Genomic DNA, 25,928 nt, shown 5'->3' on the forward strand with positions numbered 1-25,928 from the left:
TTGCCAATGCCAAGCCATAGCATTCTGAAAAAATGTACAAAGTTGGTATGCGCCGTCTCTCCTAGAACCAAAGAATTTAAGGCTTGAAATGTATAAATGGCAGATGTTAGCTGAACACCATGTGAAATACATACCCAACGACCTTAAGAACAGCTACCTACCACATAAAAGAATGTGTTTTAACTACCAAACTGATATTTCCCCAATCGATGGAGCCTTCTTGATTGAATTACCATCATCTACCAAGTTGTATTAATGTGATTTTCTTTTTCTCGGTGTCTTGGAATGTGCAACAAAAAGAGGAATAAAAACAGCTCCATCTTGGCATCAGATGTGAGCTCAATGAAGGCTTTGAACTTTTACCTGTTTCTGATGAGCAACAAATTCATCATTATGTATGATTTGGGGGACTATCAGAAACTTTAAAGTGAGCCTAGAAGAAAGCCTTGTGCAATAATGGTTTTATGTTGGTCCAAAGTTACCCTACTTTTACCAACCACCAAAGCAGCCAGCCTCCTTTTAATTCCAGCCCCAGAAGAAAATGAGAATCTCAACTGCTCAGGAGTATCTGAACTGGTCAGGAGGGTTGGTGGGTGCATGTTTAATGGTATATGAAAATGTGAAGAACAAGGATCTGATTTCAACATCACAATCATTAATTAACACATATCATCCCAAAACTCCAAATAACCTCCTTTTGCAGACTTCCTTCTTCTGCTCTTCTGCTGATTAAAGGGAGGATTAATTTCACTTATTTTAAAGAAAAAAGTTGCTTTTGACCCATCAAAAGCTAAAAGCAAGAGGGAAACTTCAAGTTAAATAAGCTAAATGGGAATGTAAATTATTATGGGTAATTGGGTTGGTGGGAATAGTTAGTCACCTCCTCATGATTCATGGTGGTGACCTTATTATAATTTTATATATTAATTATGATTAGGAGGAAGGAACATTAATCCATCAGATCCTCCTAATTAAATAGTTTTCATCTACCTACCAAGTCGCAGTGCATGGTCCATCAACTAGTACAGTACCCAAACCTACCACCATCTAGTATCTACCCATTGGAGAGCCATGAGATGAGCCACCACCACCAAAACCACCCTAGCTAGCTCTAGCTGGATTCATTATTGCTGCTGTCGCAAATTATTTATGCATTACTTGCCTTAGTCTCAATCAAAGAATTCACAACTTTTTTCGGTGGACGAGTTGATCTTGACTGAAGCTAGTTTTTTTTTTTCTTCTTTCTTTCTTAATAGACTGAAGTAAGTTTAAAGTACACAGATTAATTATATATCAAGCATGTTAATCATTAATTAAAGAAGCTTCTTTTGAAACTTGCTTGCACCCAAAGCTATTATAATCTGAGGTTACTAGTGTGCTTGTCTCGGATTCGGTATCACATAGAGGGGGGGAAAGAGAGAGAGAGAGAGAGTGTGTGCATTTTCATTTCTTAATGGACAATCTTCACTTTCGACTGTGCAAATCTCGAAAAAGCATTTAATTAGAATGCAAATTACAATTATATATACAACCAACTATTTAACCATGAGAAAAACGCAGGCCACGACAACAGAATTAATACTGGGCCCTGCAGGCGGCAAGTAAATGGTCCTTTTCCCATTGAAGTTTCATTTCAGCTACTGGATGCTATCTGACCAACAACTGCAAAATAAAAATAAAAATAAAGCTATTGGGTGTTCATGTACCAATGACAATTACCAGTTACAGAGCAAGAATTTCACATTAGAAAGGGTTTTTATAAAATTTGTCTTCTCTTCATAATTATCATAAATTTTATATTTTAAATTAATTAAATATTAATTTCATTATCTACACAATTAAAGACTTAAAAATTAATAATTTATATTCCAACATAAAAAAGAAATAGAAAAATAAAGAGTTCGTAAAACGCAATATTAAGATACTCAACTTATACATAAAAAAATATGAGGTAAATAAAAAATTCACAAAGTTTGAACAAAAGAGGAAGAGGAAGAGAAAGAAAGGTTAAAACTTGAGGAGTTTTTAGTGCAAGTTTCATAAACTAACCTAATATACCGTAATATAATATATATGATATAATATACAAATAGAATAGATAAAAATGGAGTGGGGCCTGGGACCACCTTAATTATCTCACATTTTATTCTCCTTCTAATTGTGGGTTTTTTTTTCCTCTTGTTTATGCCCAGTATTTTCTTTTTGGTTAAATAATTCAAGCCATTAGGCAAAACACTTATTGGGGTAAGCATTATATTATGGCCGAAAATAATAAAATTAGTGTCCAAAAACGTTACTGGACGGACTCTAATTTGAAGTATGATATTAATAAATATAAAGCATGTTTTCCAAACCCTGAACAAAATTACGTGTTTAAGTTTTTCTTGTTTTTGTTGAAGTAGGTATTTAATATGAGAAGATTAAAACCTCAGTCAACCACAAGCTCGACACCACAGTGATAGCTCCGTGAGCAAGAAGGTTGCAAGTTTTCTTTCAAATGTTGGATTCATCAAAAATTAGCATTGACTCTTGGAATCTATGAAGGAGTAATGAGCATGAGGAAAAGACTCCTCAACTACTCAAACGGCCACTTACCCCCGAAACAAAAACAAAAACAAAAAAACCACTCAAACGGCCAAATCTCATTATTTTTCTCAATTTTGACCAAATTAATGCATATTTTAAATACTTCCATAGGTATGATTTGCAACACGTCTCAAGACTTTCTTTAAATATTAACACTCTAAAATAGTTGTCCAATACTTTTATTTAGTGCTAATGGGTTCATAGCTTATTGGTAAGAATAGTTTCGTATTCGAAACCCCAGCGAGACAGACATAGACAGAGTCACACACTGAATATGCAAACTAATTCTGATGTCTGCAACTGTGGATTTCATGTAAAATACAAAACCAACGCCAACTGCTACGAGAAGCCGCATCTCTAATATTCGATTATGCATTATAACCAATTAAAAAGTCCCCAAATCAAACAAGCAACTCTCTAAAGTCTAAAGTCAAAGTGTCTGAATTCATGAACATGCCAAGTTGCCAACGGAGCCCTCATTAGCTTCATATGAGCGTCATCACCAAATGAGCCTTTTTTTTTATGGAGTTGGCATCAACTTCTTCTTCTTCTCTTTTTCAGAGAAATGCATGCACATGTGTAAGTTGGTTCCTAATGGACCCAAACGAATTCAGCTTTTGTTCCCTATAGCCTTCGATGGATGCACCCAAGTATTTGCCTCAAAACACTTCACCAAAAATATTGTAAAATCCATGGGACCTCCAATAATGCAGGTTTCCTTATGGGACCCATGAAATTGTTAGACACACATACATACTCTTCATTAATAGCCACCTTCTTCTGCCTCTTAATCATCAATAAGTCAAAACGAAAGTTTACTTATCACTCTATTGCAAACAAAAAAAGGTTGTCTCAATCAGCAATGTTTTCTTCTTTCTCCCAATTGCCTCTCTTTTCCAATGTTAGGTACATGAACAAGTAGCTTTCTATCTCCTTGAGGCCACATATAAAGATTGATATCCATTTTAAACAAGTCGAGTTTGTTTCGTTTCCGTTTGGTTTATGGTTTATATAGAAATGCTTCATTCAACTTTTTAAACGACATGATATTTTTGATATCCTTATCAAAAAAGAGTCGCGACAGAAAAAAAAAAAAGAAAAAAGAAGAAGAAAATATGTGATAGGAAATGCATATATATGTAGACATTGAGGGAAATTGGAAAAGACATATCTTATGAGGGAACCACTTGCCCAACTACTATTATATATATATATATATATATATATATATTTCCATGTCATGCTTGTGAGGCTAAATGACAATTACATTTGCTAATCAATGTGTCATAGATTTGTCTCGCATGCAAAGCCATGCCATTAGCGGACAAGCAACTACCCTCATCAATGAACAAGTCCAACAATCCTATTTAAACCTTTTGAAATCACATAATCTTAGGCAAATATGCCATTATTAGGATAAAATATGCGGCATACCCTTTTTTTAATACTGTTCAGAAACCTTTTTTTTAAGGTGCACCCATGATTTATTGAGCTTAGCGATTTAAAATATTGGTGCTGAGTTCTGGTCAATTGCATTTGTTAAATGAGAGATCCAACTTTTTTCTTGTTCTAATTGCTCCTTGAATATGATGACATGATTACTTTATAATGAGGCGGAGCTTACAAAATATGCTGAGAGAGAAACTTTGCCTTATTTTTAATGTTCCTCTTCCGTTTGTTTATTCGTCGATGAAAGGCATGTAACGAATTTCCTTTGCTTGGTTGGCAACTTGGCACCGGCAGCTTTGGTTCCAACAAACTCCATTCCTTAGCTCCCTATCTTGGTTCGGATTTTCCGTAAAATTAATTTTACCATTGGCCAAACTTAGAGCACAAGAGGGTTAGACTCGTTGGTTAGGGCAATAAGCAAAACCCTTACATTCAAGTTGAATTGTTTTTTCAATGTACCCATGTTTTCTTTTAAAGAAATTAGGTTTGTGTATTGAAATATTGCATTTTGGGGTTCCATTTATTGCATTTTCTTAATTAGAAAAAAAGAAACCAAAAAAAAAAAAAAAAAGGAACTAAAGACTACTACTCTTATAGCATTTCTGGCGTGCAGCCCTAGCCCGGGCAAAAGGGGGCCTAGGTCCGTGGAGGCGCTTCTAGCGCACAAATGCAGCCCGAACAAGACGTGGGCTCCACCAACCCGAACAAGGTCCAAGGCAAAATTAGCATGTTCTTCTACTTGAGGGATGTGACATCAGCACTGATGCCAGGTTGGCGTCATCGCGCGAATTTGAATTCTTTTTACCGTTAGCACGTGACGTACTGCATTCTCTGAATTTTTTTTTATGAAAAGAAAAAAAAAAAGTTCTAGAGACTTGCTACTCTTATTGGTTGATAGGTAGTAGGTATCTTTCATATAAGACCAAAGCAAAAGAAAATTTTAGGTTTTTCCTTGGGGGTAGGTGGGACCTTTTTTTAATCTAAAACCTGGGCACCTGGCTGAATTAGTTATAAACTACTTGTGTTTAAACGCATTTTTACAAGAAAAACCTACTGTGTTTTTTTTCTTCTTTTTAGTGAGCAGTTTTAGTTGAATATTAATGCCGAACTCTCAAAGATACTAAGCCCTACTGAAAAGAATTAGGTGATGACTTAAAACCACGATTTGACTTGTGCGGGACTCGGATCTAATCTAATCAGTGTTTATTTAAAATAATTGTGGTTGTTAATATTTTGTTTTATTTAGCTTCCTTCCATGAATTGCTAGTAGCCCTTAGTTTTAAAGCTATGCCAACCAACCAATACGCGGGTAAGGCATCATTGTCGTTCCCATTTTCCCAATCAAATTTATGTGTATACCATCAAAGATGACGACAGATGGACATAATACCTTATTTTTATTTATTTATTATTCATTACAAATAAAAACATTAATATGATCAGACACTAGACTGATTTATTTTTAAATTTTCCAAATTAACTTAAATCTGTGAGATACTCTTGCGAATTTTATAGAGGTATTTAATGATATACCCATTTCTAGCATTAATATTATAAATAAATCCTACACCATTGAATTTCTATAAACAAATCCAAAAAAAATTCAAAAATTGACAGCTTGTCTTATTTAATTTAATATTAATTATTAAATTACTTTGATACCATATTGAGTGTTTTGAGTATTTTTATGAGATTTTGGGGTTGGGCTTGTTTTAAGAAATTGATAGCAGTTTTGTAATTTATAAAAAGTTAAAAGCCTCTTTGTTATGTTGTAAATAAACTTTGTGTGTGTTTTTAAAGTCAATTTCATATAAGGTATTTTTATAATTTGAGCCCATATATTGGATATAATAGTGAATCTCCCAATTTTATATCGATTTATGTTTCACCATTTCTGCAAGGGCATCACCACATCCCGACATTTGATAATATTCTAATTAACCAAGGGTGCATGGTACAAAATCTGGAGGCCATCAGAAGAAAGCAGTATAAATTATAGATTAAATAAGAAAGAATAACGGAGATCAAATAATTGCAATGGGATAAAGGCATTTGGCCTTATTTGGTGGGTTTGATTGAACTCGATATTTAGAAAGGTTAGCATCTCTTTAAATTGACTTATTAAACTTTTGATGGTGGGTTCCTTCAATTATTTATTTAATCTTCTAAAAAAGAGGTTCCTTCGATTTTTCACGCGAATAAAAACCCCATTAGCATATACCTCGTTCAAAAACTGTCAATTACCCCAAACCCTAATGTACTTATCATGGACTGATAAATTACCTCAAAAGGCTTTCTTCCCGTGTTTTTATTTCTTCTCCAAACAATGAAAAAGAATCTTATGCTATACAAACCCAGAATCTTAGGCTGATAATTATCTTAATATTTAAAGGAAGAATCTCCCACACATGTGGGTGGCTAATTAACATGATCATGGAAGTGGATTCTCTCATTTGTTTAAGCCTATTTTGATTACATCTCCAATAACAAAATTATAAGAAAAGGATCACCTTAATTAATTAGTCATAGTCATGTCTAATCAAGTATTAAAAAGACTAATTCAGGTGTTAATTTATTAAGTTCGATTCGGGGCATGGCATTCGGCTGGGTAGAGAAGAGAGCCTTCAAAAATGTCACGGCACTGTGCCACTGTCATTGTGGATGGTGGCAAAATGGACCCATTCACAAAACTATATTTAATGCTACAACAAAGAATCACTCAACCACGTGTTGCTGTGGACCTGCCATGATCGATCTGAATCATTTTTTAGGAGTTGTGTATGGTGATGGGTCCTAGACATTAAAAAGCTTTAGTTCCGTTTGGTTTATAAGAAATGCGACTTGGGAATGAGAAATTAATTGTTTTTTCATGTTTGGTAAGTTTAGGTATAGGAAATCGTTGTCTGGCTCATAGGAAAGCAGGGAGGAAAGTGAAGTCATCCTCTAAACTTGGGTTTTGTTTTCCCTCCTTATGGAAAAGTTTGAGAAAATAAGCTAATATTAAATACATGTTTTTTTATGACCATTTTATTCCCATTAATAATTTAGAATTACAATATATCATTAAATGCATTCTTTTTTTATTTGATTTAATATGGTTATAATTGATAATTTATACAAACTTTGTTTTCCATTCCCCAGCATTACTAAACGTGGAAAATGAATTTTTCATTCCTATTCATTGAGAAATGATATGGGAAATGATTTCCTCTCAAATTCATTCCATGAGCCTTAGATCCATCGATGTTCGATTGTAATAATTAAGCCAACAAATTTGAAAATCCTTTCGAACTTAGATTTAATATTCATAGTTTAATAAGCAGCAGTAGTGCCTACTGCCATCAATCTGGCAAGAACTTGGCATTTTTGTACGTTTTTATATTTCACATACGAGTGATGATGTGCGTGTAACATAGAAGTTCTATGCACGTTCACTTTTAGTACTCTTTTTAAACCAGAAAAATGAAATGAAGCTGTTTGGTTGAAAATCATTTAGGTTTGTGCTTAGCACACTCCTAATTAGGTAGAGTGGTTGCTCGGTTGGTTGTTTGGTTGAAGCAGTTTAATTGGGTTCCTGTTGCTGTTAAGAATAATAAACAAAAGTAAATAAAAAAGAAACGTGAACTGGAAAGACAAGATGTACGGTTGAATTTTCTGATGAAATTTTATTTTCTCCGACCCTTTGACTGACAGAAATGACAAGTCACAAAACAAATATTGAACTGGATTAGGCAGTAGGCAACAGCACTCATTATTATCGAATACGGTAACATTCAGCTCGCGTAGCTGTCACTGACACGTGTTTCTTCTGCCCGTGTGCACTGTGTACTCTGGACCATCACAACTCAATCAATTTCCATTGCTCTTTTAAGAATAAAATAAAATAAAAATATTTTTTGCTCCATTAATTTTTTTTCCCTAAATATTTGGGTCCTAGTAAATTCCTAATTTGGTATTCCATTTCTAACCACAGAGTTTCAAGTTTTATACACCATTTATTTTGAAGAAAATAAGGAAATTATCCAAATCTGAGTCATCATGTTTATCTTTTGACGTGCTATAAATTAATGTACTTCCATAAAATGCTCATGTACATACAAAGCATATCTTTGTTTTACTCATTCTTTCCTTTCATCGCTGATAACAACCCACAACAAAGCATACCCGAGTAAAGTTTTAGTAGGAATATGACTTTTGAGCATAATAATAATATAACACAAACAAATTTGTAGATAAAAACAACGATCATTATTTAATTAAATATTTATCGCGTCAATATTAAACTATATTTTTTATTTTAATAATAATATTTATATTATATTAATTGACCATTTCTCTAGTAGAGGTAGGCCTCACTAATATATTTAAGACTTACTTGTATTAGAGAGGTGATCAATACATGCGATACAATTTACTTACTAATACTAATACAGTTGAAATTTTATGTCATGTTTTATATAATTTATAAAACCAGAATTTCAGTAGGGTTCGTAAAATTAACAATTCTTCTTAAAAAGAAAAGTCCACATTCAGTGAATGGCTGTAGCGTAACTATAGACTAGGGGACAGAAAAGTCCACGTTGCACCTTGACTTTTAAGAGTTAATAATCTACCTAACAAGTTTTTTTCTTGGGCTCAAATCAAACTACCAACACAACATATAGGGGTTTGGTGACTACAGAATCCCACCTCGTGTTTTTGTTGTTTCCTTAAAAAAATAAAATTTTACTTAAAGTACCGGAAAAAAAAAACAAACAAACGACATACGGACGGAAGTGTCAATCAGGAAAAGCAACGAATCTTTCGAGTTACAGCCTTGGTTGGTTGGCGGTAAGTTTTTAAACATTTCGGAATTTGCGAGGATTTTACAGGATTTCGGAATGCATGAAATGAAGACTGCGTTTCAGTTGGGCAGCCGTACTTTTCGACATATTTGATACAAAGGAGTCCTTATAATTTAGTTTACGAAAAGTGCCCCCAACTTATTCAAAATTTTCATCATATACAACCCTTCTTGGACAGCTGGCTTGACTCCCATCCCCTACAACAATCCTACTAGGCTGATTAGGACGTGGGATTAGGTAACGACACGTGAGATGCAAAGACTGCAATGCCACGAGTGCCTTTGACCATTAAGAAGGAAGGAGAGCAAGAGACCAAATTTTATTATATTTTTATCTTAAGTGCTAAAAGGTAATTAACAACGAAGTAGCTAATTACGTTTTACCATTAAGAATGCGGGGCAAAGTAGTCAAGGTGAGGTGTAAAGTTTATTCATGCGATGGTCAGGGTAAACTGTTTGCTAAAATGTCTCAAAAAGACGGAAAATATGCAATTCATAGTTGATGATGCATATTTTCTTTTTTTGTAAATGTATTTTGGAGATTCGGAATATGCCTCATAAGGAAAATTTTATCGATACCTTTGTCCTATAACGGTAGAGTAACTTTGCTGTGAAAAAGTTACCCCATTGTAATGCATAGCTTTAAAATTAAAAAAATTACTCGTTTAAGTGATATATAAGATAATTTTTATTTTGATATTTGACGTAACATCCAATAATACCGTGAATAGGAATCATTATGAATGAATTTCATGTTAATTATTTGATAACATAACATGCTAGATAATTTGATAAATACAAACATATGTATGATTACCCATGTTTAGATATGCATAATTCACACATACACACACAACTATATTGTTATAGGGATTCGAACCTGAGACCTATGGTTTGCAAGTTAATGCTTCCTTGTAGTTTAGACTATTGCATATACTAAAAATTAAATAAAAATTTGGCCACGTTTGGTTCATGAAAAATGAGGCTTGTGGATGGGAAATCAATTGCTTTGCCAATGTTTTGTAAGTCCAGTCATGAGAAATTGTTGCCTTGAACGTGAGAAAGTAAGGGGAAAATGAAGCCCTCCTCCCAACTTGGGTTTTGTTTTCCATCATTATAGGAAAGTTTGGAAAAGTGAGCAAATATTAAATGCAAATTTTCATGACCAATTTATCTCTATTAACAATTTAAAATTACAATATATCATTAAATATATTTTTTTTATTTGATTTAATATGGGTATAATTGAAAAATTATACAAACTTTGTTTTCTATTCTTACTCAAAACAAACATGAGAAAAGAAATAAAGTGATATATCTCTCAGTTATTTTCCCAAAAGTACCAAACATGGGAAATGAATATTTCATTTTTCATCCATTAGGAAATAACATGAAAAGTGAATTCCATTCAAATCCGTTTTGTGAATCAAACGGGATTCGAGTATCACGTACATTATTTCATTCACTCAAGCAATTAATGAACTAAACGATAGACTTTGAAAATCCCGAAATATGAGTGTCATACTACATTTATCCATTTCTGAAACAATTAAATATCTTCAAAATATTATATCTTGTTATTTGTCAAGTTAATTAATAGACGATATATTGCCAAATCAGATTTTAGTGAATAAATAAAGTTAACAAATCTGAAGCACTAGAAAATATTCAAAATTATGGACGGAAAATGAAGAGTCTATTTGTGGGAAAATAATTTTGCTGTGGATGGACAGTCGAGAAGAAAGTTGAATATTTAATCCCGTCAATCGTCATCAGGTCAGATAGACTAAAAGCAGATTACTAGAATCTCAAAATTAAATTTCTAGATATGCATTTGCATTGCACAGTGAAATAAAACCGACTGTTACTGTTGGCCGCGTAAGAATCCGCTGGCAGTTATCATCGATTCATTTCATCACATACCATTGGCCGCGTATCGTCATTCATAGCATCACTATGAACTACGTTATTTTACTGAAATACCCTTAGTTTAAAATTCATATTCTATGTAATTACATAATTAATACACAATTAAAATATAAAACCAGTGGAGATATAATAAGAACCACTTTGACCTCGCTCATAAGACATTATTTTAGAGGAAATATTGATCTTTATTTATAATTTGCATTGACTTCTATATTAATTTTCAACAATATATACATCACAATACATAGAAAAAATAGTTTTTATTGTTTTTCACATTTTTAAATTGTAATACGGACAACGTATTCAAGATAAATGATGTTTGGTTGCTTAAATTCATTGCAATCAAAAAAATTTCACTTATTTATTTACAACATGACTCATGATAAAATAATGTTTTTCCAGTGTGCAATTTTAAATAATTTTAAATATGCATATAAACAATTAGTTAATTTATTTTAATCACCTTCATATTTTTCATAGAATTTTAGTAATCTAAATTATACGTAAAGCTTTTTGAAACGATTAGTCCACCAAATAATATCATAATGCAATATAAAAGATGCCCAGAAGAGAAAAAACAGAAAAGAAAAACAAAATAAACAGCATCTAGATTTACAAGGGCAAACTGGTCATTCAAAAGGAGAACACACCGCAAACATTTGTCGGTTAAAATTAATCTAAATCCGTTAACTGTCTTGGCACAATAAAAAAGACACTCCAAATGTTATCCAAATTGACAAGAGTTCCAATCTAAAGTGAATTACCTTTTGTTATGGGGAAAAAAAGGTCTAAAGTGAAAATGTTTTATTTACCGCGGGGCTCGGAGCCGAACCTAGTGGATTGGTAGGCTCGGAAAGAACAAGAGGCGGCCTAACAAAAACAGAAAAAAAACAAAACCCTTCGATGTGTTTATCTAATTAAGTGATCTTTCTATCTGAGTGTATTTGCAGCGGGGGCCACCATGAGCGGCTGTCGCGTGCCGCATAGGGCATTGTACACGTGGCATAATTGCGAATTCTGAGCTGTCTTGTCACTTAAAAACAGTGAGCATGAGGTCGGACTTGGTAAATTTAGCGTCCCTGTGGTCCCCACACACCCCTTTCTCTCTCTAGGACACCACCACCATACTCCCCTCTCTCTCTAAAAACCTGTCTCTGTTTTCTCTATAAAACACCGCTCTGCCTCTTCTTAGAGAACCCAAAAGCGAAGGGCCGACTCGCATATTTGCTGGTGCGCTGCAACTCTCCCCTGCCCCCTGCCTCCTACTTCCTGCCTACCTCCCTCAGTTTTCTCTCACTTTCTCGCTCATTTTTCGGGAAAATCGAGATCAAGAACTAGCGAGGCATAGGAAATACCGGCCAATCTGTTGACCTTTTCTCCTTCAACTTCCAAATTTTTCTTCTCCCGAAACTCAGTCTACAATATTTTACCACCAATCGTAAATCGTGTCCCCCCAAACGTCGTCGTCCCTCCGCTGAAGATCTCATCTTTGCCTGAAAGCCTGGGTTTCTTCTCTAATCTGGATCTAAATCCCGTATCAGTCTCCAAAACAAACTCTCAAGGACTCAGATTCCTCCTATAAGAAAAAGCACTACAGATTTAACAAAATCATTATTATTATTATTATTATTATTATTATTAAATATTAAATATTATTTTATATACACGCACACATAATCGGAAGAATCAAATCCGATTTTCTGATTTTCTGAATAATGTTGGCGAGCTCTGGTTCCGTTGTTCAACTCCGAACCAAACCTTCCCTCGCATCTCAGCTCAATGCCACGCCGATAGCAAGGCTCGGGAGCAGAGCCGCCGCATGCTCTGCTACCAGGAAATCCACGAAGGCTTTGGCCAACAAGTTCTTCGGGACCCGATTGCGGCCCGCCGGATCTGAGAAGCTCCACATATGGCGATCCGACGGTCCCGGCCGCTCGCCCAAGCTTCGGGTCGTCGTCCGCTCCTTACTCTCCGCCGTTCCCGAGAAACCCCTCGGCCTATACGACCCGTCGTTCGATAAGGACTCGTGTGGGGTTGGTTTCGTCGCTGAATTGTCCGGCGAAGGCAGCCGCAAAACGGTAGGCGTCGTATAAGTTGCTAATACGCACATGCATGTAATATGCGAGATTTTGGGGATTGATTTGATGTGTGTGGTTGTATGGTATTGCAGATTACGGATGCTTTGGAAATGTTGGTGCGTATGGCACACAGAGGAGCTTGCGGGTGTGAAACGAATACTGGTGATGGAGCTGGGATTCTCGTCGGTCTTCCTCACGACTTCTACAAGGAGGTATATTATCTTTAATTTTAAGATGAGTAGATTTTTCTATTTCGAATTTGGTTTTCTTGATGTATTTTTTAGTTATTCGTATTTTATTTTGTTTTGACGGATTTTAATGAGTTTTTTTTTTTGTTCCCATATATAAAAGGTGCTTGCTAGTTTTCGGTGAATTTTTTAATTTTTTATTGGAAGCTAATAAGGAAAAAAGAAACGTTTGTTAAATATGAAATCTCTTATTATTTCAGTGTTTTTAATTTTGTTTTTCCGGATGAAAATAGTTTGCTTATAGTTGGGAAAATATCTACTTGGATTTCTGCCTACGTAGATACAGTTGGCCACCAACTTCTGTTTATTTTGGCTCTGACTGTTGCGTTTGCTGTTTCTCAGGTTGCCAAGGATGTTGGGTTTAAGCTTCCACCGGCAGGGGAATATGCTGTTGGAATGTTTTTCTTGCCCACATCTGACAGTCGAAGAGAAGAAAGCAAAAATGTATTTACAAAGGTAATTTCACGATTCCATTGTTTGCTATTACGACATTCTCGAACTCATATGTCCATATTCATTGCTTAGCCAAAAGAAAGAAAAAGACAGGATCACATCAGAATTTGTTATTGAGCAGTTACACATCTGTACAAAATGTTTTCTGGTGCACAACAGAAGACAATGATTGATCTTTTGAAATCAAATAGATTTTTGCAGCGACCTCTTAATCTTGCATGTCTATATGTTGTTTGGTGGACCTCTTTTCTTATCATTTGGTGTTAATTGCTATGTCTACTTGTGATGTTGATGTCTGGTAGTGGAATTCATGGGAATATTGCTCATATGTTTGCAGGTTGCAGAGTCTCTTGGACATACTGTTCTTGGATGGCGATCTGTTCCAACAGATAACTCAGACTTGGGGAAGTCTGCTTTGCAGACAGAACCTGTTATTGAGCAAGTGTTTCTTACCCCGACTCCAAGGTCAAAACTTGACCTCGAGCGACAGGTATATGTTCTAATCCAGATGTAAATACACAAGTGTCATTTGCAGTAATGGAGTTGTTTCCTATTTCCCCCCTTTTGTAATCTGGAGTTATTTTAGAGAAATGAATGGCTGGAGAAATGAGTAGCTTAATTCCCTATGTACCTAATTCTATGGTTATGATACTTTTTTGCATTTCCTTCCTTCCAGATGTACATACTCAGAAGGGTTTCAATGGTTGCCATCCGAGCTGCATTAAACCTTGAACATGGTGGTGCTAAAGACTTCTATATATGTTCCCTTTCCTCAAGGTTTGTTCTTCAGATATCTAGCATGTTTTGTTTTTCTTTCCAACAAGTTTTATTATTTATGTGATCATATTTTGATTCTTTCTGTTACTTCGTTTTATGTAGGACTGTTGTTTACAAAGGTCAGCTGAAGCCCATTCAGCTGAAGGATTACTATTTTGCAGATCTTGGCAATGAAAGGTTTACGAGCTACATGGCCCTGGTAAATATATAATCCATTCACTTTTTTTCTTTCTCCACTAACTCAATACTCCACAAACAGCATGGGAACAACCAGTAACTGAAGAGATGCAAGGTTGAGGAATGACTTCTGAGGCATTGAGGTTTGAATGATCTCTTAAGTTCTTCCACTCCCTTGATTACTAATTGAAATTGGATGCTGGATTGGATGCATTGGGTGAGTTGGTAAGAAACCTCATTATCAAGTAAATCATGTTTGCAGAAACTTGGTGCGGTGCTCTCTATGATGAGTTGTTGAGGATGAAAATTCCACACAAGTGGTGAAAAGGAAATTGTGTTTGGTCGAAGTATAGATTAGGATTTCAATTTGTACTTGCACTGCAGTTTACTTCTGATTGGAGCGGCCTGAACACAATTTCTCGTGTGTGGTTTTAGGCTTTTAGCATCGGATTTCCATATTCTGAATAAAGAATATGGAGTTGTATATGACAATATCGGTTCTTTTGATCATTTGTGCAGGTACACTCGCGGTTCTCAACAAATACTTTTCCCAGCTGGGATCGTGCTCAGCCTATGCGTGTCATTGGCCACAATGGAGAAATCAATACCCTTAAAGGAAATGTTAACTGGTATGTTTTTGAGTATATAGTTTTGTCATCCGTAAGTGGTAGGAGTTGGTTTTGTAACATATGTACCTTTTTTGCTTGAATTTAATAGCCTGTTGACTTTACCATTTTAAGAGGACTTTATAGAATGCTGAACTTGTAAGTAAGCACGCTTGCTCATTCATTTGATGAGTTGAATGCCTCATCAATGTTTGATGACTCGAGATGTGTTTCTGGTTAAGTATCACTTGCTTCTCCCTCAGGTTTAAGAATTTGTAAATAAAGTTTCTGACATTCTTATAAAATACACTCAGGATGAAGGCACGCGAGGGACTGCTTAAGTGCAAGGAACTTGGTCTATCAAGAAATGAGTTAAAGAAGCTGTTACCAATTGTGGATGCCAGTTCTTCTGATTCAGGTAAATTTAGACCATTGCTACATTATTGTAAATACGTGGATAAATCAGTATATGCTTTCTTGCTGGATGTTGGTAGCATAATTTTTGTTTTTATTTTTATGTTATGTATCTAATTTGCGCAAATTTGACTTTTTCATTATGTAGGAGCTTTTGATGGTGTCCTTGAGTTTCTGGTTCAAGCTGGCAGAAGCCTTCCTGAAGCTATGATGATGATGATTCCTGAAGCATGGCAAAATGACAAGAACATGGATCCTCATAGGAAAGCGCTGTATGAATATTTCTCATCTCTCATGGAGCCATGGGATGGGCCAGCTCTTATATCATGTAATATATATTGGAATTTTTTTTTGGACTTGCTTGGAAATACATTTGCATTAGTTCTGCTGTTTACTTTCGTCTTAACAAATACTTGTTGCAGTTACTGATGGTCGCTATTTGGGAGCTACACTGGATCGTAATGGACTTCGGCCTGGTCGATTTTATGTCACCCACAGTGGACGAGTTATTATGGCCAGTGAAGTTGGTGTAGTAGACATTCCTCCAGAAGATGTCAGTAGGAAAGGAAGACTTAACCCTGGAATGATGCTTTTGGTGGATTTTGAGAATCATATTGTTGTAGATGATGAAGCTTTGAAGCAGCAATACTCGTTGGCAAGGCCATACGGGGAGTGGCTTGAAAGGCAAAAGATTGAGCTCAAGGACATAGTAGCTTCTGTTCAAGAATCTGACAGGGCCCCTCCATCCATAGCGGGAGTTATTCCTGTAATTTGACTTAACCATTTATGCCAAGTAGCCTTTTTCGTTTTTCTTTAGGTATTATTTTGTTGTCGATTCTTACTTTGATTTATCATTTGTGACTTCTAGGCATCTACTGATGATGAAAACATGGAAAACATGGGAATCCATGGTTTATTGGCACCATTGAAAGCTTTTGGGTATGTGATGTTTATCCTATGGTCCTACCTATGTTATATATAGCCTTCTTGACTGTCATATAATTGATATATTTACCCTCTGTGCAGCTATACACTTGAATCCCTGGAAATGTTGTTGCTTCCCATGGCAAAAGATGGTGTAGAGGCTCTTGGGTCAATGGGAAACGATACCCCATTGGCTGTCATGTCTAACAGAGAAAAGCTTACATTTGAGTATTTCAAGCAAATGTTTGCTCAAGTAACAAACCCTCCAATTGATCCCATCCGAGAGAAGGTAGTCACTTCTATGGAATGCATGATTGGTCCGGAGGGTGATCTGACAGAAACCACTGAAGAACAATGTCATCGTCTCTCACTCAAGGGTTCTCTTTTAACCATAGAAGAAATGGAAGCAATCAAAAAAATGAACTACAGAGGTTGGCGTTGCAAAGTTCTTGATATAACTTATTCCAAGGAACGTGGTAGGGAAGGATTGGAGGAGACCTTGGATAGAATCTGTGCTGAAGCACGTGAAGCGATTAAGAAGGGATATACCACACTTGTTCTTTCAGACAGAGGTATTGTCCTTGTCATTTATATTACCTTGAGTTGAAAATAATGAGTACTTAATTGAAAGCTATGTCATATTTAATTGTTGCTCCTTCAATGTGCAGCCTTCTCCCCAAAGCGTGTTGCTGTAAGCTCCCTTTTAGCTGTTGGTGCTGTTCATCAACACCTAGTTAAAAATCTTGAACGCACAAGAGTAGGGTTGATAATTGAATCTGCTGAGCCACGTGAAGTACACCATTTCTGTACACTAGTTGGTTTTGGTGCAGATGCTATCTGCCCATACTTGGCTATAGAAGCCATTTGGAGACTGCAGGTTGACGGAAAGATCCCACCAAAAGCTAATGGTGTAATATACTCAAAGGATGAACTGGTTAAAAAGTACTTCAAAGCAAGCAACTATGGAATGATGAAGGTTCTTGCCAAGATGGGGATATCCACTTTAGCCTCTTACAAGGGTGCACAGATTTTTGAAGCTTTGGGTCTTTCATCAGAAGTAATTGAGAGGTGCTTTGCCGGAACCCCTAGTAGGGTTGAGGGTGCAACATTTGAGATGCTTGCTCACGATGAACTTCATATGCACGAGTTGGCATTTCCATCTCGAACTTTTCCTCCAGGAAGTGCAGAAGCAGTTGCACTGCCAAATCCTGGGGATTATCATTGGAGAAAAGGTGGTGAGGTTCACCTAAATGATCCCTTCGCTATTTCAAAACTTCAAGAGGCTGCTAGAACTAACAGTGTGGCTGCATATAAAGAATACTCGAAGTTCATTCATGAATTAAACAAAGCCTGCAATCTCCGGGGTCTTCTGAAATTTAAAAGCACAGAGCAGAAGATTCACTTGGATGAAGTGGAACCCGCCAGTGAGATTGTAAAACGGTTCTGTACTGGTGCTATGAGTTATGGATCAATATCATTGGAGGCACACACTACACTGGCCATGGCTATGAACAAAATTGGAGGAAAGTCAAATACAGGTTCGCTTCTTAAATCTTTGTTAGTGTGGTTTTTTTCTATCATCTCACACTGTTGCAGTATTATATTAACTGCTACTGAATTATATTGCTTTTTCCTAAAGGTGAGGGAGGTGAGCAGCCGTCTCGTATGGAGCCACTTCCAGATGGTTCAAGAAACCCAAAGAGGAGTGCAATTAAGCAGGTTGCTAGTGGCAGATTTGGAGTTTCAAGTTACTATCTTACGAATGCTGATGAACTGCAGATAAAAATGGCTCAGGTATATATAGTTGTGATACAAATCTAAATGCTAATGTCTGGTGCACTATTCCTGTTAATTGATACCTAACTGATTTTTAACTGAATTTATTTGTTGCACAGGGGGCCAAGCCTGGTGAAGGAGGTGAGCTTCCTGGGCACAAGGTTATTGGAGACATTGCTGTTACAAGGAATTCTACTGCTGGTGTGGGTCTTATCAGTCCACCTCCCCATCATGATATCTACTCGATTGAAGACCTTGCTCAATTAATTCATGATCTTAAGGTATGTTCCCTTGTTGTAATCGCTGTTTCCGCGCTCCCACTCCCCTGTTTCACTACTACTACTAAATGCATGTTTTATTTGGATCATAATTCTATTTCATTGATCTGCAGAATGCTAACCCGACAGCTCGAATTAGCGTAAAGTTAGTATCTGAAGTAGGTGTGGGAGTAGTTGCTAGTGGAGTTGTGAAGGGGCATGCTGACCATGTGTTAATCTCTGGACATGATGGAGGCACAGGGGCCTCTAGATGGACGGGTATTAAGAATGCTGGGCTTCCATGGGAACTTGGTTTGGCTGAGACGCATCAAACCTTGGTTGCTAATGATCTTCGCGGTCGCACAACTCTTCAGACAGATGGCCAACTAAAAACCGGAAGAGATGTTGCCATAGCCGCACTTCTTGGTGCAGAAGAGTTTGGTTTCAGCACAGCACCCCTCATAACTCTTGGCTGCATTATGATGCGGAAGTGCCATAAGAATACCTGTCCTGTTGGCATTGCAACCCAAGATCCAGTACTTCGAGAGAAGTTTGCAGGAGAACCAGAACATGTCATTAATTTTTTCTTTATGGTAGCAGAAGAATTGAGAGAAATAATGTCACAGCTTGGTTTCCGTACTTTAAATGAGATGGTTGGTCGTTCAGATATGCTTGAAGTCGATAAAGATGTGACTAGAAACAATGAAAAGCTTGATAACATTGATCTATCCTTATTACTTAGACCTGCAGCAGACCTTCGGCCTGACGCTGCACAATATTGTGTCCAGAAACAGGATCATGGTTTGGACATGGCTCTTGACCACAAACTAATTTCTCTGTCCAAGGCTGCTATTGAAAAGTCTCTTCCTGTATACTTTGAAACAACTATTTGCAATGTGAATCGTGCTGTTGGGACAATGCTTAGCCATGAGGTGACCAAACTTTACAACAGGGAAGGGCTTCCTGCTGACACTATCCATATCAAATTCAATGGAAGTGCAGGACAGAGTCTCGGAGCATTCCTGTGCCCGGGTATCATGCTTGAGCTTGAAGGTGACAGCAATGATTATGTTGGAAAAGGATTGTCAGGTGGAAAGATTGTAGTTTATCCTCCCAAGAAAAGCAAGTTTGATCCAAAAGAAAATATTGTGATCGGTAATGTTGCTCTTTATGGTGCAACTAGTGGAGAGGCATACTTCAATGGAATGGCAGCAGAAAGATTCTGTGTTCGCAATTCTGGGGCTAGGGCAGTTGTCGAAGGCGTTGGGGATCATGGTTGTGAATACATGACGGGTGGCACTGTTGTGGTGCTTGGGAAAACTGGCAGGAACTTTGCTGCTGGTATGAGTGGTGGTATTGCCTACATTCTTGATGTGGATGGGCAATTTCGGTCCCGATGCAATCTCGAGCTTGTAGATCTTGATAAACTTGAAGAAGAAGATGTGATGACCCTTAAAATGATGATACAGCAGCATCAACGGCACACAAACAGCTTGCTGGCCAGTCAAGTACTGGCTGATTTTGGCAATCTTTTGCCTAAGTTTATCAAGGTTATCCCAAGAGAGTACAAGCGTGTTCTTGCAAATATGAAAGACGAAGCCTCCAAACAGGATGCCGCTGACGAAGCTGAGCAAGACGAACCAGAGTTAATTGAGAAAGATGCTTTTGAAGAACTTAAGAAGTTGGCAGCATCATCATCATTAAATGGGAAATCCAATCAGGTAATTGAACTTTTTACTCTTAAATTTGAGTTCTGCATCCCCACCTCTCCCCTCCCCTCCCTCCCCTCTATGTTTTTAACTTTTGGTTTCCTTCCGGTTGCTTTTCTAACTCGCTATGCTACTATTTGGAACCTCAATTCTCTGATCTTTGTATAGTATTGACATGGTTTCCTGTTGGGACAATTGTGGGACAATTGAAGAAAGTCTTCATATCATTACAAGCCCACTTGGGTCACATTTGTACACAGAAATATTGATTTGATTATTTGGATTTTACTTTCTGGTAACCACTATGGATTGCATAATCAAAAGAGGTTCTAATATGAGAGTTATATTTGCAGACGGTAGAGGATTCTGAAATATTTAAGAGGCCTTCTCAGGTCAGCGATGCTGTCAAACATCGCGGTTTTATTTCTTATGAGCGTGAGGGCGTTCAATATAGGGATCCTAATGTTCGGATGAATGACTGGAAGGAAGTTATGGAGGAAACTCAACCTGGACCGCTATTAAAGACTCAGTCAGCCCGTTGCATGGACTGTGGCACTCCTTTCTGCCATCAGGTAGGAACTTGTATCTTTTTTTGACCCATTTTGCTCATTATCAAGCATTATCTAGTTACGGATACACTGCCTCTACTAATTCTGATATTTCAAATAAAATTGCAGGAGAACTCTGGATGTCCTCTTGGTAACAAAATACCCGAGTTCAATGAGTTGGTGTACCAGAATAGGTGGCATGAAGCATTAGAAAGACTTCTAGAGACAAATAACTTCCCTGAGTTTACTGGTCGAGTTTGCCCGGCACCTTGTGAAGGTTCCTGTGTTCTGGGTATTATTGAGAATCCTGTATCTATCAAAAGCATCGAATGTGCCATCATAGACAAGGCTTTTGAGGAAGGTTGGATGGTTCCACGACCTCCTCTCAAGAGAACTGGGTATACTTTTCTTCTCAGCCTAAGAGCGATGCTATCTTGGATTGTCTTGCCAGAATATGTTGAGTTATTTTTCATTTTGTAGATTCTCTATGCATGATTCATCAGTTTGATGTGTTTATAATTACAGGAAAAGGGTTGCCATTGTTGGAAGCGGACCAGCTGGTCTAGCTGCTGCTGATCAACTAAACAGATTAGGCCATACGGTGACTGTGTATGAGCGTGCTGATAGAATTGGAGGGCTCATGATGTATGGAGTTCCTAATATGAAGGCTGACAAAGTGGATATAGTTCAACGGCGGGTTAACCTTATGGCTGAGGAAGGTGTCAACTTTGTGGTTAATGCTAGTGTTGGAAATGATCCTTTGTACTCGCTTGATCGCCTTCGAGAGGAGAATAATGCCATTATTTTAGCAGTAGGAGCAACAAAACCAAGGTAACTTATAATTGTGTAATGTTGTTGTTTCTAAGGTATTATTTTAATATGGTTAACAGTAGTGAAATTTAAAAAAAAAAAATTTTTTGGGTGCAGGGACCTTCCTGTACCAGGGCGAGAGTTGTCAGGTGTTCATTTTGCTATGGAGTTCCTTCACGCAAACACCAAAAGCTTACTAGATAGCAATCTTCAGGATGGTAACTATATTTCTGCTAAGGGCAAGAAAGTTGTGGTAATTGGTGGAGGTGACACTGGCACTGATTGCATAGGAACATCCGTTAGACATGGCTGTAGTAGCATCATAAATTTGGAGCTTCTCCCTCAGCCACCACGAACAAGGGCTCCAGGAAACCCTTGGCCACAGGTTGGATTTTTGTGAATCTCTGGTTGCTCTTGGGATCGATCTATTTGTGATTTCCTTGGCTTGTCAATTTCATTGTTTGTGGTTCTCTGCATGCACGTTAGGTTATGAAATGTCATGAAGTTGGATTGCTTGCTTTAAATAGAAGAAATGCCATTGAGTTTTGTCATGTGTTTCTTTATTTTGGTTTTGCAGTGGCCTCGTGTATTCCGGGTAGATTACGGGCACCAAGAAGTTGCAGCTAAGTTTGGCAAAGATCCAAGATCTTATGAGGTGCTTACTAAGAGATTTGTGGGAGATGAGAATGGGGCTGTGAAAGGACTTGAGCTGGTTAGTGTCAAATGGGAGAAGGATGCTACTGGGAAGTTCCAATTCAAGGAAATCGAGGGCTCTGAGGAGATCATTGAGGTTGACCTAGTCCTACTAGCAATGGGTTTCCTTGGACCTGAGGCGGTTAGTATCTTCAATTGCTATTCCAGTGGTTCAAGTTGCTTAAAAGTTCAAATACATTTGTAAAATATTTATCATGTTTTTTCTTCTTCTTCTCACTGGTTACTTTGTGTTTGGTTTGGCAGACGGTAGCAGAGAAGTTGGGGTTGGAGCGTGACAATCGCTCAAACTACAAGGCGGAGTATGGTCGGTTCTCAACCAATGTGGATGGGGTATTTGCAGCTGGGGACTGCCGGCGTGGTCAATCCCTGGTGGTGTGGGCAATCTCAGAGGGGCGGCAAGCTGCTGCACAAGTTGACAAATACCTCTCCATTGAGGAAGAGGACGACCACACCATTAGCAATGGCAGCCATGAAAATATTTTGAAAAGGCATCAAGATCTTAGCAAGAGGAACACAGGTAGTAGCAAACACACAGTGATGACATAGATGACATGATCATCAAGATTTTTACTAAAGAACCAAGACAGCAGCAAGCAAATACAGTGACAGCGACACAGAAACATATGGCTTGTTTCGATTTTGGAAGGAAGTTTCAAGATTGATTAGCCTCATGGGTGAACCACTTCGTTCGTGATGCGATGGAGCTGAGGCCAGAAGGGACAGCAGAAGCAGGAGGTGGCGGCTTCACTTTTGGGGGCAACAAAGCCTTTCTATTCTCGCATAATCAAAGTAGTTTTTTCAGCGGAGCCTGGGTATAGGTTTTAGAACATTTCTTTGTTTATAGTTTTACCCGGGTCTTTTTTGCGTGGTTGTTTTAAAGGAATAATGTACAGTTTTGGTTCTTCACCAATTATTTAAGATTATATATATGATGGGGAATTATTATTATGTTTTAAGAGCAGAAAATCAACCAAACTGGCGCTCTCAGAACATCAATCGAATTGCAATGCTTTAAGTTTAGCATGTGGATTTATTTCCTGATGAATGAATACGGAAATAGAGAGCATCAAGGCCAACAAGTTTTTTTTGTGCATATCTTAATAACAAGACTAGAAGAAGACAACATCTTTCTCTGCAACCCTACTCAAACTCCCAAGTTGTCGTTTTGAAACACGGTGTTTCTCCACTTTCCTCCATCATCAAATTCAAATTCAAAATCAAATGCATCCACCCAACTGCAAAATAAACAAACAAAATCAACATAACCCAACTTTTCGATTTCTCAAATACTAACGTCTTGTGTCTGTGGTCTATATATATGTATAAAATAGAATGGCTTCTATTTCCTTGGCCAAGACAGGTGTACGTTCTGGCTGAAGAGAAGCTTTCCCTCCCGCTGCAGCGTTTTTGGGTGGTGCTGGGACATCTGACTCTATACTTTCAGTTTCATGCTGAGCCTGTGAACAAGTAGAACCTAAACACACACACATACATTGTCGACAATTTATCATAATGCCAATGAAAAGAAACACAACACAACCAAAAGTTAGCACAACAGATCCCTACATTTGACATAGCACTGTATCTGTATTCCTATAAATGCCATGCTAAGGTTCTATTTGAATGGTCGGATCCCAAAATCCATGGATTCAGATGACATTTTAAGATAAAATTGTTTGTATATGTATGAACTGATACAAGAGGCTAAGATAATCATAAGAAATATAATACCAAGTTTTATTTGACAAGAGCAAATAATGTCAAGAACATGAAAAACAGAGTGAGAAGACATGTCACGCTGAAACAAGTATGCATAGAAAGTGATACATACCTGAGGTTGATGATTTTGGGTGTCTTTGTGGGAATTTGATGCGTGCAATTCTCTTCAGAATATGCCCTTCCCCGTCCCCACCACATGCTGGAATTCCTTGCTTGGTCTTCATTTATTATCTTCGGACGATCTTTTTGGGTTTCTGGACCACCTGCCATTAGAAGAAGCCCATTTGGGCCCAATAGGGTGGCCCAATCTAATTTACACAACGACCACGTGGCTTCATAACTCCACGACACGACGCCGTTTGGTTGCCGCAACAATAGCATTCCCTCTCTACCTTCTCTTCTCTCACTTCTATTTCCTTTTTTCTTGCAGAGAAAAGGAAGAACAAAAAAACAAGAACGAACGAACGAACGAACAAGCGAACGAAAGAAAAGATGGCGATCAATCTAGGCCGTCTATTCTCATCAACGACCGTTCTCTCAACCCCTAGTAGAGCCGAGCCTCTAACTCGCGCCGCCATCAACTCAGTGAGTCGCCTCTTGTGTTCATCGGCTACGCAGTCTCAATCCCAGCACCAAAACCCCAGCAAGGAACAAAGAGAGCCCACCGACGAAAAACTTGAAAGCACTGAAAATCAAGCTGATGATGATGATGATGATGATGAAGACGATGGGTATATGAATAAAGAGACGGGTGAGATCGGCGGGCCCAAAGGGCCGGAGCCCACCCGATTCGGCGATTGGGAGCGAAACGGTCGGTGCTCTGATTTTTGAGTTTCTTTGGGGGGTCCAGATTTGATGAAATAATAATTGCAATATGTTATGCAAATTTTGTTACTTTTATGGATGGTTTAGTTGTTTAGTGAAATTGTGCAAAGTGAAGTGGTTGTTTTTAAGTTTGAAATAAAATTATTATTCGTATTCGTAATCGTAGTCTTTGGTTCGCTGGGTTTTGTTTTGCTACAGCACGAAACCACACCCAAAATGGAACCCAGAAGAAGAAACTTGTAAAGTGAAACGACGTTTCGACGTTGCCTGAGTTGGGCTTTGCTCTGTTAGGTTTGGGCTTGAGAAGTCTATATGGCGCTTTGTATAAGGTCCTTAGATCGTGAGCCGGAAACAAGATTGAACCTGGATCTGCAGCAATGCCTGAGAATGAGAATCAATCAATATCAACCCCACACCACAGAAAGCGACAGGAAATGTTGACATTTTCTGTAAGAAAGGAAAAGTTTAATTGTAATGTTGACATTCAACTGCCTATTACATATCCGTTTGATAATCATTTTAATTTTTATATTTTGTGTTAGAGTATAGTCAACTAATTCATAATTCAGCAGGGCAGCAATCCTTCTTCGATCGGTTTATATTAAACAATCATTCATGTTCATGATTCATCTATAAATAAATATTATTTTTTTTTGGTGTTTTCGTCGTCATAAATTGATAATTATCATTTGACCACCTGCATCTACAACAGACTACTTTGAACAGGTCTTACCATCCACGGGATTGCTACAGGCAGACCGTTAGCCAATGCCCAAATTTCACACAAGTGGGCCCCGTATTTTTGGACAAACAACAACCGTTGATTTTCCGAATGATCCAATCAATTTTGACATAAACCAGCAAACGGATTGTTGGGTGCCATATATGTTGATCAATGCAATTTGGCCCCTGGCGATCTCTATTCTCTACTATTATAATACTTTGAATTGAATAGCTGACCCTATCAAATCTGTGCATGCCTCAAGATGACGCAAAATAGGTTGAAGATTGTTTATTAGTGATTTGACAATCAAAGTTACGACAACATCTCTCTCAACTCTGCATTTATGGAAGATTTACTCCCAAA

The 25,928-nt window shown here is 37.5% G+C and overlaps 3 protein-coding genes across 7 annotated transcripts; 2 read left to right on the forward strand and 1 right to left on the reverse strand.

Moving 5' to 3' along the window:
- On the forward strand, positions 11,971–23,253 carry LOC18785174 (glutamate synthase [NADH], amyloplastic). Of its 4 annotated transcripts, none has more exons than XM_007220509.2 (22): positions 11,971–12,885; positions 12,978–13,097; positions 13,476–13,589; positions 13,924–14,076; positions 14,263–14,363; positions 14,466–14,562; positions 15,060–15,169; positions 15,460–15,563; positions 15,708–15,887; positions 15,982–16,325; positions 16,428–16,498; positions 16,586–17,055; positions 17,152–18,021; positions 18,123–18,277; positions 18,379–18,540; positions 18,651–20,237; positions 20,579–20,797; positions 20,903–21,171; positions 21,299–21,604; positions 21,701–21,968; positions 22,161–22,418; positions 22,541–23,253. In XM_007220509.2, exons 1-22 carry the CDS (start codon positions 12,523–12,525, stop codon positions 22,841–22,843), a joined length of 6,624 nt encoding a protein of 2,207 aa, XP_007220571.1. In that variant the 5' UTR covers positions 11,971–12,522; the 3' UTR covers positions 22,844–23,253. The 4 variants fall into 4 exon arrangements, with proteins under 4 accessions (XP_007220571.1, XP_020413635.1, XP_020413634.1 ...); XM_020558046.1 differs by having other exon boundaries at positions 14,466–14,540; positions 14,623–15,169; XM_020558045.1 differs by lacking the exons at positions 11,971–12,885; positions 12,978–13,097; positions 13,476–13,589; ... (1 more) ...; positions 14,263–14,363; positions 14,466–14,562 and adding an exon at positions 14,630–14,757 and having other exon boundaries at positions 22,541–23,245.
- Positions 23,299–24,260, reverse strand: LOC109947579. 2 transcript variants are annotated; one of them, XM_020558054.1, is made up of 3 exons: positions 24,129–24,260; positions 23,664–23,771; positions 23,299–23,532 (listed from the first exon to the last, which is right to left on the reverse strand). In XM_020558054.1, exons 1-3 carry the CDS (start codon positions 24,238–24,240, stop codon positions 23,438–23,440), a joined length of 315 nt encoding a protein of 104 aa, XP_020413643.1. In that variant the 5' UTR covers positions 24,241–24,260; the 3' UTR covers positions 23,299–23,437. The 2 variants fall into 2 exon arrangements, with proteins under 2 accessions (XP_020413643.1, XP_020413644.1); XM_020558055.1 differs by having other exon boundaries at positions 23,644–23,771.
- Positions 24,412–25,370, forward strand: LOC18787111 (succinate dehydrogenase assembly factor 4, mitochondrial). The gene is made up of 2 exons (XM_007218564.2): positions 24,412–24,827; positions 25,040–25,370. Exons 1-2 carry the CDS (start codon positions 24,509–24,511, stop codon positions 25,087–25,089), a joined length of 369 nt encoding a protein of 122 aa, XP_007218626.2. The 5' UTR covers positions 24,412–24,508; the 3' UTR covers positions 25,090–25,370.

This window comes from Prunus persica, chromosome G2 (genome assembly GCF_000346465.2).
Source record: "Prunus persica cultivar Lovell chromosome G2, Prunus_persica_NCBIv2, whole genome shotgun sequence".
In the NCBI taxonomy this organism is placed as follows: domain Eukaryota; kingdom Viridiplantae; phylum Streptophyta; class Magnoliopsida; order Rosales; family Rosaceae; genus Prunus; species Prunus persica.

Excerpts from the sequence above, each read along its gene's own strand:
- LOC18785174 (XM_007220509.2), top strand. The coding sequence starts at position 12,523 with ATGTTGGCGAGCTCTGGTTCCGTTGTTCAACTCCGAACCAAACCTTCC. Across the intron at positions 13,590-13,923 it reads GCAAAAATGTATTTACAAAG|GTTGCAGAGTCTCTTGGACA; the intron begins GTAATTTCACGA and ends ATATGTTTGCAG. Across the intron at positions 21,605-21,700 it reads GTAGGAGCAACAAAACCAAG|GGACCTTCCTGTACCAGGGC; the intron begins GTAACTTATAAT and ends TTTTGGGTGCAG.
- LOC109947579 (XM_020558054.1), bottom strand. The coding sequence starts at position 24,240 with ATGAAGACCAAGCAAGGAATTCCAGCATGTGGTGGGGACGGGGAAGGG. Across the intron at positions 23,772-24,128 it reads CCCAAAATCATCAACCTCAG|GTTCTACTTGTTCACAGGCT; the intron begins GTATGTATCACT and ends GTGTGTGTTTAG. Across the intron at positions 23,533-23,663 it reads AGCTTCTCTTCAGCCAGAAC|TTGGGTGGATGCATTTGATT; the intron begins GTACACCTGTCT and ends TTTATTTTGCAG.
- LOC18787111 (XM_007218564.2), top strand. The coding sequence starts at position 24,509 with ATGGCGATCAATCTAGGCCGTCTATTCTCATCAACGACCGTTCTCTCA. Across the intron at positions 24,828-25,039 it reads CGGCGATTGGGAGCGAAACG|CACGAAACCACACCCAAAAT; the intron begins GTCGGTGCTCTG and ends GTTTTGCTACAG.